At 41.9% G+C, this 11,011-nt stretch overlaps 1 protein-coding gene across 2 annotated transcripts; it reads left to right on the top strand.

Annotated features, from left to right (window-relative positions):
* The first annotated feature begins 123 nt into the window (after positions 1 to 123).
* Positions 124 to 8,707, top strand: golga5 (golgin A5). Of its 2 annotated transcripts, XM_078277807.1 has the most exons (13): positions 125 to 319; positions 1,050 to 1,712; positions 2,124 to 2,330; positions 3,117 to 3,336; positions 3,427 to 3,550; positions 3,647 to 3,850; positions 4,027 to 4,197; positions 4,446 to 4,574; positions 4,702 to 4,800; positions 4,938 to 5,160; positions 8,001 to 8,100; positions 8,215 to 8,278; positions 8,375 to 8,707. In XM_078277807.1, the coding sequence occupies exons 2-13, from the start codon at positions 1,058 to 1,060 to the stop codon at positions 8,453 to 8,455; spliced, it is 2,277 nt and encodes a 758-aa protein (XP_078133933.1). In that variant the 5' UTR covers positions 125 to 319; positions 1,050 to 1,057; the 3' UTR covers positions 8,456 to 8,707. The 2 variants fall into 2 exon arrangements, 1 of the variants encoding a protein (XP_078133933.1); XR_013503661.1 differs by lacking the exon at positions 8,375 to 8,707 and having other exon boundaries at positions 124 to 319; positions 4,958 to 5,160.
* Positions 8,708 to 11,011: the final 2,304 nt, after the last annotated feature.

The raw sequence follows: 11,011 nt of genomic DNA, 5'->3' as shown, positions 1-11,011 counted from the left end.
ATAAACGTTAATATTACACAAGGTCTAGTAGATAAAGGTGCATTAAAATGCCAAATCAGCTTTGTTTACATACGCTTATAATAGTTTTTTTTTCTTTTCTTTTCTTTTCTATCAGGCTTCTCTGGAGTCGCTCTGTTGTTGGGTCCTTGCTCGCAGGGCTTCCTGGTCCACGTATTAAGAAGATCACAAATATTCTCTTTGACAGATGACATTTGACCGTGTTTATCCAAACGGTATTTCTCTTTCATGTTCCCAAGTTAAACCCCGGCGATAGCCTGGTGACCTGACACATTTTGAGATTTGGACGTCGATTCAAACGGTACGTACCATTAGAGGCTTTCCTTTAGTAGCTAGCTAGCCTGTTAGCTTTAGCAGTGATGGAGTTTATCCTGAACCAACTCTGTTCACTTTATGATAAGGTTAACCCCGGTTGCTGACGACACCTGTAGTAACTCCTTTATGCCCATGTATTTGTACCAGAAACAAACTTTGTCGTTATAATTAGTTAGCGTTGGCTCTGTTGAGTTATAAAGCTAGCATGCTAACGTTAGCTATGCAGAAATTGTGCATTCCCTGGAGAGTTCAGAGTCTCAGGCTGCTTACTGGAAGATCACTGTCTTTAGCTATGGCTCTAACGTAATCTTAACCTTAACTACGTATCACTTGTTTTCATTCTGTTCGTTAAAAAAATGATACACTGCCAATTGTGGATGATTTGTAGTTCGTGCTCATGTGTGGTACGAATGGACCTACTGTAAGTCACTTTCGACAAGCGTTTGCTAATTGATTTAATGTAAAATTAGATGCATGGAGAAAAGTGTGACGCAGATTGGGAAATAGCATGTCATAAGGGGGGGAGGGGGGGGGGGGTTAAGCTATGGAAATTATTTTGAAAATACACTTTTATCCTTTAGGAATATGTTAAAACTCTGCTGAAAGAAATGTTACCCGATAACTAAACCTTAGCATGTCGAAACCTGTTTAAGACTTAGGCAGCAAAAACTGGGTTATTTCATCCTCAAATTGTACTGTTCTGTTTCTGCCATAAGGATACAAAATGTCTTGGTTTGCTGACTTGGCTGGGAAAGCTGAAGACTTCCTGAATAAAGTGGACCAGGGAGCTGCCACTGCCCTGACCAACAGCCAGGAAAGAACATCCTCCTTTTCATCATCCTATGAAAAAGACTCTATTATTAAACCTGAATATAACACTGCAGGGTACAAGACCCCTGCAGCTGTGAAACATCATGCCTATGCATCCTTTGATGATGCACCCAGCTACGTCTCTGCAGCAGCTAGCAACATTAAAAGGTCCAGTGCTACCCTGCTGGCTGGGACTGCCAACATGGCCAGTATTCCCCCTGGTTCTGGCAGCAGTGCCCCCAACTCTGCCAAGACCTCGTCTGGCTTTGTGAGGCCGAAAAAGAGCGAGCAGGATGTGGACGATGACATGCTCTTTGACTTTCTGAACAGCTCGGACCCTCCAGACAGCAACAGGAGGGATTCAAGAAGAGAACATGTACAAGTGGCGGTTCCAGTTACTGAGGCCCAAAACCCAACACCTCCTCCCTCCACCGCTCATCATACCACCTCCTCAGCCCCGTCAACGCCCCCCTCCACCCGGGGTGTGTCCAGGGCCTCAAGCATGAGCTCACTGTCTGCTCACAGCATCAAAACATCAGAGGAGAGCTCCGCTAAAGAACAATGCCATGGTTAGATTAATTAAGACCCTACTACAATATTACAGTTTCATCATTTTCAGTCAGTGTTGGGAAAAAGTGTTCCTTATTCATAAAGGAGTAGAAATACCATGGCAGAATATTAGTCTGGTAATAGTTAAATATAACTGTTTGATATCTGTAATACACTAGATCTAAAGTGCTCATTGCTTATGAGTTAAGTAGTTGCTGGGTTTTTTTAAACTGCCACTCTATTTTGATACTAATAGCAAGATTCTATTTTTTATAAGATATCTAGATATTATTAATGTGATATTAGTACTATATATTATTGCCACACTGTAGATGATAGACGGCTGTACAACACAATTTATTTACATACATTTAGGCCATACATCTGATTTTTATGTGTGTTCTCTCTTCACCCCTACCTGGCCACCACAGACACACCGGAGAGTTCCGACTCAGGCTTGGCTGTCCCTCAAGAGTCCAGCAGGCAGGAGCCTCCTCCTCCACCTCCTCCCACAGAGGAACTACAGAGCCACATCCTGTCCAGTCTGCGTCTGGAGAACCAGCTGCTGCGCAGTGAGGTGGCCTCCCTCAACCAGGAGATGGCTTCAGTCATCCAGAGGGCAAAAGACTTACAAGATGGTAAGGGATGAGGCAAATCCGTGACAACGGTGGCCTGCGTTTCTGTATGTACTAGGGTTGCATGATATTGACAAAATGTGATATTACGATATCGATATAAATTTCGATATTCTTAAACATGTAAAAAGTTACGGGAAAACGCATCAAAATAGATTCATAACAAATTAAACAAGTTTTCTTACATCACAAGGTTTATTTTGGACTGGTCCAACATGAATAAATAAATAAGGACAATGTCTACAGAACAGGACATGTTTTACTGGTTGGACAGTATAAAATAAATAAAGAGAACAGGACATGTTTGACTGGTGGTACAGTATAAAATATATAAAAGAGAACAGGACATGTTTTACTGGTTGGACAGTGTAAAATATATAAATAAAGAGAACAGGACACTTTTCTTTCCCTTCTCTGATTCGTTCCGTTTTGTTGTCTATCAATTTATCCATTTCTTCACTTCCACTGTCACTCTGTTGAAATATGCACACACGTGGTACGCTCCATAGGGTTTGTCACGTAGTGGACCCGTGCGCTGACGTGTACTAACATGTGCAGGTGACACGGTAACCGGCCAATGAAACATGATCATTATAGCGTTTCAAGCGGGCTCTAAATCAAACACAACTAAGCCACACAGCCAACGGACGGGCCGCAGCGCTCCACAAAATATTGCATACTTATTGCGACACTTAATATTGCAATATCGATATTGAGTTGATATATCTTGCACCCCTAGTATGTACATCTGTCGCTCTGTATTGATTAAGTGTTTTTCTACTCACGCAGAATTGAACCAGGCTCGTCTACGCGCAGACAGATGGAACTCGGAGCAGTCTCTGACTGACCGGATGTTACGGGAACACCGGTCAAAGGTTGATGACCTAACAGAAGCCCTCTCTGCCAAAGACGGTCAACTTGCAGTCCTGAAAATTAGACTTGATGAAGCTGATCAGATGCTGACTTCACGCAGTGCTGCATTAGAGGAGGCACAGAAGGAACGGTCAAGGTGCTCTTTTGTAACCACTTTTTTGAAATAGAGATCAGATTTAGCTTTTTATGAATTGGTTCAGATATTAATTTCCTTTTTTCTTTTTAGAATTATGCAAGACCACACAGAAGGGAGCAGCATGCAGGGCCAAGCTCTTGAAACGATACAGCAGAGGCTGCGCGAGGCTGAACTGGCCCTCAGGAGGGAACAGGACAACTACCGGCAGATGCAGGTGCACAGGATGCCATTCATCTTCCTTTAGATGTAACAGTTAACTGACTGGACACATGGAAATGATTAGACTTCTTAACTCTGTGTTCTTGTGTAGAGTGAGTATGCCGGCCGTCTGTCCAAAGTGGAGGCTGAGAGACAGACCCTCGCAGAGACGGTGACTGTAGCCGAACGGCGAGCTGCAGAGGAGAGGATCAGGGTCGAGGACCTCCAACCGCAACTTAAAAGTGCCAAAGCTGCAGCTGAGGCTGCCAAACAGGAGTTACAAGACTACAAGCACAAAGCTTCACGCATCCTACAAGTGAGACTCGCTGTCTTTTTCATACAGAGTGTTAGCATTTATTTATTTAAACTGTTCCAGACAGTCATAGTTTTCAAACCATTGTTTTTTTTACAGATTTAGAACTTTTTTAGGATTGTGTTTTTTTTTCCTGTAAGCTTTAATTGTTTTTGATAATATTTTAAATGGTCTTGTAGTCCAAAGAGAAGTTGATCAGCAGTCTGAAGGAAGGATCTGGTCTGGACACTCTGGACGGCAGCGGGGCCATGGCTCTGGAGCTGGAGGACCTGCGTCACGAGAAGGAACTGCAGAGGGAGGACATCCAGAAACTACAAGGACAAGTGCACACACTTCGCATAGAAATACAGGTGAGATGCTTTAAATGGCTGACAATACGGGGTAAAGGGGAAAGTGTAAATTCAAAGTAATGTGATAATGTAATGATCCCTGTTTGGAAGATCTTGGTTGATGGCTGCACTGGGAGGTTTGTAAATGTATCGGTCGCTAGGATGTGAGGCGCTCGATAGCTTATTGTTTGTACACGGCTGCAATATTTAACATCTGCAGTTGAAATGTTGTTTCAGCTGGAAAAGTGAGTCATGTTTTTCTCTCACAGGATTTGGAGAATCAGGCACTGACAGAGGCAGAAAGCTGGCGGGAACAGCAGCTGCAGTTAGAGGAGCAACAGGCCTTACAGAGCAGAGCTAAGCAGGAGGCGGAGGCTGAGGTCGAGCGATACAAACAGGTAAGGGGAGAGCGATGCTTTCTTAAAATGGCAGCTTAAGAAAATTACAAACTATCACAGATATTTTTCTTAAATTACATTCATAGATTTTACATGTCTGATCAAGTTCCTAATATTTGTATTGTAGGAGCTGCAGTACCTAGAGGAAGAGCAGCATCGAGCCAAAACCACTCTGCAGAGCAGAATCAAGGACAGAGAAGATGAAATCCAAAAACTCAGGAACCAGGTCAGTCATTTAATAGTTTTACAGTGCAAGTAAATAACAGAGCCCTCTTCCTGGGTCAGGGCTTGGCTAACATCTGGTTTATGACAGACAGACAGAAGCATGCAATTTGACAAACAATATTGATGATGTACTTGCAGTTGACCAACAAGACTCTCAGCAGCAGCAGCCAAACAGAGCTGGAGAATCGTCTCCACCAGCTGACAGAGACGCTGATCCAGAAGCAGACGATGCTGGAGGCTCTGGGCACAGAAAAAAGCTCCCTGGTCTTTCAGCTGGAGCGTCTGGAACAGCAGCTGAAGAACACTCAGGGAGGACAAAGTGGAGGGCCGGCCATCAACATGAGCGGTCTGGAGGGACCAGGTAGGAAAGCTTTGATGACAGATAAATGTTTCATGTTTTAAAAACACGGGGGATTGTTAAGAGGCAGTGATATGGATTATTATTATTTTATTTTTTTTCAATACTAACTTGATATTTACATTTTCAATGCTTCTATGAGACCACAGCAAACAAGAAACCCCATAAAGCAAAAATGGTTGGAGATGACATTTCAACATTTGATTTTTTTAAAAATTTTTTTCCATGGCATGAAAATTTCACTTTATGAGTTTTTTTTAACATTAATGTGAGTTCCCCCAGCGTGCCTATGGTCCCCCAGTGGCTAGAAATGGCGACAGGTATAAACTGAGCCCTGGGTATCCTGCTCTGCCTTTGAGAAAATGAAAGCTCAATAGCTACAGACACAGAAATGGCACATCCTAAGTAAAGCTCATTGTGGGACTGGCTCTAGTGGCTGTAATTCTGCACCAAGGCTGAATTTCAGGAAAGAGACTTCAGATACAGTATTAGGGGACCACTAAGGCCTATATAAAAGAGACTTCAGATACAGTATTAGGGGACCACTAAGGCCTATATAAAAGAGACTTCAGATACAGTATTAGGGGACCACTAAGGCCAATATAAAATAGACTTCAGATACAGTATTAGGGGACCACTAAGGCCTATATAAAATAGACTTCAGATACAGTATTAGGGGACCACTAAGGCCTATATAAAATAGACTTCAGATATAGTATTAGGGGACCACTAAGGTCTATATAAAAGAGACTTCAGATACAGTATTAGGGGACCACTAAGGTCTATATAAAAGAGACTTCAGATACAGTATTAGGGGACCACTAAGGTCTACAGTGGTGTGAAAAAAGTGTTTGCCCCCTTCCTCATTTCCTGTTCCTTTGCATGTTTGTCACACTTAAGTGTTTCGAACATCAAACCAATTTAAACAATAGTCAAGGACAACACAAGTAAACACAAAATGCAATTTGTAAATGAAGGTGTTTATTATTAAAGGAGAAAAAAAATCCAAACCATCATGGCCCTGTGTGAAAAAGTGATTGCCCCCCTTGTTAAAACATACTATAACTGTGGTTGTCCACACCTGAGTTCAATTTCTCTAGCCACACCCAGGCCTGATTATTGCCACACCTGTTCACAATCAAGGCATCACTTAAATAGGAGCTGCTTGACACAGTAAGGTCCACCAGAAGATCCTTAAAAGCTACACATCATGCCGAGACCCAAAGAAATTCAGGAACAATTGAGAAAGAAAGTAATTGAGATCTATCAGTCTGGAAAGGGTTATAAAGCCATTTCCAAAGCTTTGGGAATCCAGCGAACCACAGTGAGAGCCATTATCCACAAATGGCGAAGACATGGAACAGTGGTGAACCTTCCCAGGAGTGGCCGGCCGCCCAAAATTACCCCAAGAGCGCAGCGACGACTCATCCAAGAGGTCACAAAAGACCCCACAACAACGTCCAAAGAACTGCAGGCCTCACTTGCCTCAGTTAAGGTCAGCGTTCATGCCTCCACCATCAGGAAAAGACTGGGCAAAAATGGCCTGCATGGCAGAGTTCCAAGGAGAAAACCACTGCTGAGCAAAAAGAACATCAAAGCTTGTCTCAATTTCTCCAGAACACATCTTGATGATCCCCAAGACTTTTGGGACAACATTCTGTGGACCGATGAGACAAAAGTGGAACTCTTTGGAAGGTGTGTGTCCAAGTATATCTGGCGTAGAAGGAACACTGCATTTCATAAAAGAACATTATACCAACTGTAAAATATGGTGGTGGTAGTGTGATGGTCTGGGGCTGTTTTGCTGCTTCAGGACCTGGAAGACTTGCCGTGATAAAAGGAACTATGAATTCTGCTGTCTACCAAGAGATCCTGAAGGAGAATGTCCGACCATCTGTTCGTGTACTCAAGCTGAAAGCGAACTTGGGTTCTGCAGCAGGACAATGATCCTAAACACACCAGCAAGTCCACCACCGAATGGCTGAAGAAAAAACTAAATGAAGACTTTGGAGTGGCCTAGCCAAAGTCCTGACCTGAATCCTATTGAGATGTTGTGGTATGACCTTAAAAAGGCCGTTCATGCTCGAAAACCCTCTAATGTAACTGAATTAGGACAATTCTGCAAAGATGAGTGGGCCAAAAATTCCTCCAGGGCGCTGTAAAAAGCCTCATTGCACGTTATCGCAAGCGGCTTGGTTGCAGTTGTTGCTGCTAAGGGTGGCCCAACCAGTTATTAGGTTTAGGGGGGCAATCACTTTTTCACACAGGGCCATGATGGTTTTGGATTTTTTTTCACCTTTAATAATTAACACCTTCATTTACAAATTGCATTTTGTGTTTACTTGTGTTGTCCTTGACTATTGTTTAAATTGGTTTGATGTTCGAAACACTTAAGTGTGACAAACATGCAAGGAACAGGAAATGAGGAAGGGGGCAAACACTTTTTCACACCACTGTATATAAAAGAGACTTCAGATACAGTATTAGGGGACCACTAAGGCCTATATAAAAGAGACTTCAGATATAGTATTAGGGGACCACTAAGGCCTATATAAAAGAGACTTCAGATACAGTATTAGGGGACCACTAAGGTCTATATAAAAGAGACTTCAGATACAGTATTAGGGGACCACTAAGGCCTATATAAAAGAGACTTCAGATACAGTATTAGGGGACCACTAAGGCCTATATAAAAGCATCCAAAGAGCACTATGTCATGGAACCTTTAATGAATGGTGTCATGTTTGTGTCTCATTAGGTTTAATAGTTCATCAGATTTCATTCTTCTTTCCACTGGCAACGTCCTTACTCATGATGTCATTTTCTGTGTGTTGCATTTTCAGTGGCACGACAAAGAAACACACCAGTTCTTTTCAGTGATCAGGACAGTCCAGGAGTGTATGGCAAAGTACGCAAGGCAGCCAGCACCATTGATCGTTTCAGGTAACATTACACAGGTTTATTTTTTTTTGTCCTCACCATTACTGTTCTATAATTACACCGTTTCCTGTGTGAGATATGATCCCCAGTGATAAAATGAATATGTTGTCATTTCAGCATTAGACTGGGTATCTTCTTGAGGCGCTACCCTATGGCCAGAGTTTTCGTTATCCTGTACATTGTGAGTATTTGAAAAATACTATGTATGTAATTTTTCCGTCTTGATAAACTGTGGTTAATCAAAAATAATGAACAATATTTCAACTTATTTTCACAGGCGCTGCTGCACCTGTGGGTCATGATTGTTCTCCTGACTTACACGCCAGAAATGCACCGTGGTCATCCTGATGGAAGATAGAAGGCTTGAATTTTAGAGTCAACTCATGGCCTTCAATGTAAGAATGGTACAAGCTGCTGAAATATGGACTCTGGGTCCTGACTCTCCCTGTTTTGCACAGAAATGCTATGAATTAAAGACATTTCCTCTGCTTTATTTTTTACAACTGGAGATTGATAACTGACAGCTGCATTGAGTTTTAAAATAATGTGATGAGAGTGTTCTATTGTAATGGTGGTCTGCTGAAAGGACATTAAATCAAACATGATCTCACATTTGTTCTTCTCATCATCTGCTTTTAGATATCTGGTCTCTTGAGAGATTGTATTTAACACTATGTAAAAAATAAATAAAAAAAGAAGTATCTTTTAATAAAGAGTTCGAAGAAACAAAACAGCCTGACTCTTTTCTAATAAATTATCTGAGCCTCAAAAAAAACATGGGGAACTTTAAAGGTAAAGTACGTTTACTGATGAGAAGTACAACTCAACATGTAAAAACAGTTGTGGCTCTGGAGAAGCTTTGTCGAGTCTGAGTAAAAACACTGCTCAATAACCTGGGGTTCTCAACGTGGATTTGGAGACTACTACTATTCAATCTGTGAAGTTTGAACGATGTGGCCATAGCCAGTCATAGTAGGAAAAGCACAGGTGTAATTAAAACCATTAATGATGGCTGCGTTCCACTTAGGAGAGGCCCTGGTATTGTGAATGCTGACTCACTGAAATAGCTTACTGGGACACTTGATGGACTTGAGCCATCGTTAAGGTTATCAATTTCCTACTATGACAAGTCAAAATGTCTGCTGTGAAAAAGGTCCATTAACCTGCTGGATTTGAGGGTCTTAGCTAACAAAAAGATTAGTTAGATTATGGGTAGATGAACCCTGACAGGTACCTCAACTTCCGCTCCTCTGTGTTGCCGCGGTTCTCAAACTCCGTTTGCTTTTTCGGGCAACGACAACAAACTTCGAGCTAGCAGGCTACCCGCTGAAAATGGCAAGTTTTTAAGAAAAATTGGTTCGTGCAATAAGGCAGGCCTGCTCAGTTCTTTCGGGGAATAAGTAAAGATTTACAAGGAATATTTTCGCCATTTTCTATCTAACTGACGTTATGGGACCGTTGGCGGGACTTCTGTAATATTAGACGGAATACACCGTGATACACTGGTAAGAACACATTTTAACGGTAAAGTTTAACCATGTATCCAGCTGATTTAAATAGCTTACGTTACTGAATTGTGTGAGCAGGTAACTTCATTTAAAATTTAATTTATTGATTTATTGCTCAGCCAAAACTATCGTTAAAGCTAAGCAAAGGCTTCGGTTTTTGGCTAACTGCGCATTAATACAGTAACGTTATGTGAGCTAATGGCATTGGCAGGTTAGAAATGAATATTTTCTTATGAAAAGCTGCAGAATGAAGTTTTGGGTCTGTTTTATTAACATCCATCTTAACTGTTTACAACCTGGGAAGTAACGTTATAAGAACCTAATTCCACCTTTGTTATTGTAACTGTACTAATTGTGTCTTGTGCTAAGTACAAAATCACATTTGATCACACAGCTTATTTGTCATTTGCTTGTAATTACAATATTCTTTTGAGTTATACTGTAATATTGCAGATGACATTGTTATAAAATAAATGTATATTTATGTTGTATTTGTAATACTGTTAATGTTTAAAGAGGGTTCCATACTATGCAAATGATCTCATGGGTTAGGGTTAAAGTTACTTCTTTTTTTTGTGGCTATCATGGCGACCATCGTTCCCGAAACTCCCAGCGCACAGCTTGAGGACCCGAGAAAAGCCTTTCTGGAGGTCCAAAAACAAAACAAAGAGCTGGTCTCGGTGAATGCTGGCCTGGTGGAGGAGAACGGGAAAATCTTGAAGGCTCTACAGTCAGAAAGAACAATAAGGAAAAACTTACAGAAGGACAGGAAACTCAAGGAGCGAGAGAAAGATGAAGAGATCCGCCTTCTTAAGGAAAGTTTGACCAAAGAAAAAAATCTCACAGTCAGTCAAACTCCGCTGGAGTTCAGAGCTCAACCGGTTAGATGCATCCATTAAAGAGGAGAACAAGAGAATGAGACAGGCCTGGCAGGAGGTTGGCAATCATATCAAACTGAAAAATAAGGATTTGATGGAGTTAGTAAAAGGGTGCATTGTAAAAGAGGAGCAGGTAGTCGTTGAGCTCAGAACTGTGCAAGAGACCTTTGACAGTGAGTTAAGCCGGGTCGTTCTGGAAAAGGACGATCTGATCAACAAGATACTAATTGAAAAGAAGGCGCTTGAAACGGAGACATTGGAGTGTGTGGCCAAGCTACAAAAGAAAGAAAGTGAGATCATCCAGAGCGAGGTAGAGTGGCAAACCAAACTGGCGGCTCTGGAAGATCAGGTGAGTTGTGAGATGGCTGCAAAGGAGGAGATCGCAGAGAGAGCGCAGGAGCTGCAAAGAAAGAGCAACGAGATGGAGGACGGGTGGCACAACAAGGTGGCTCAAAGGGAAGAAGAAATAGAGATCCTCACACAACACAACACTGACCTCCAGGTTCTTCAAGTCAGCCTCCAGGAGCT

Source organism: Sander vitreus, chromosome 20 (genome assembly GCF_031162955.1).
Source record: "Sander vitreus isolate 19-12246 chromosome 20, sanVit1, whole genome shotgun sequence".
Classification (NCBI taxonomy): Eukaryota; Metazoa; Chordata; class Actinopteri; order Perciformes; family Percidae; genus Sander; species Sander vitreus.
The sequence above is the reverse complement of the archived record's forward strand: the minus strand, read 5'-3'. Positions and strand labels throughout refer to the sequence as shown.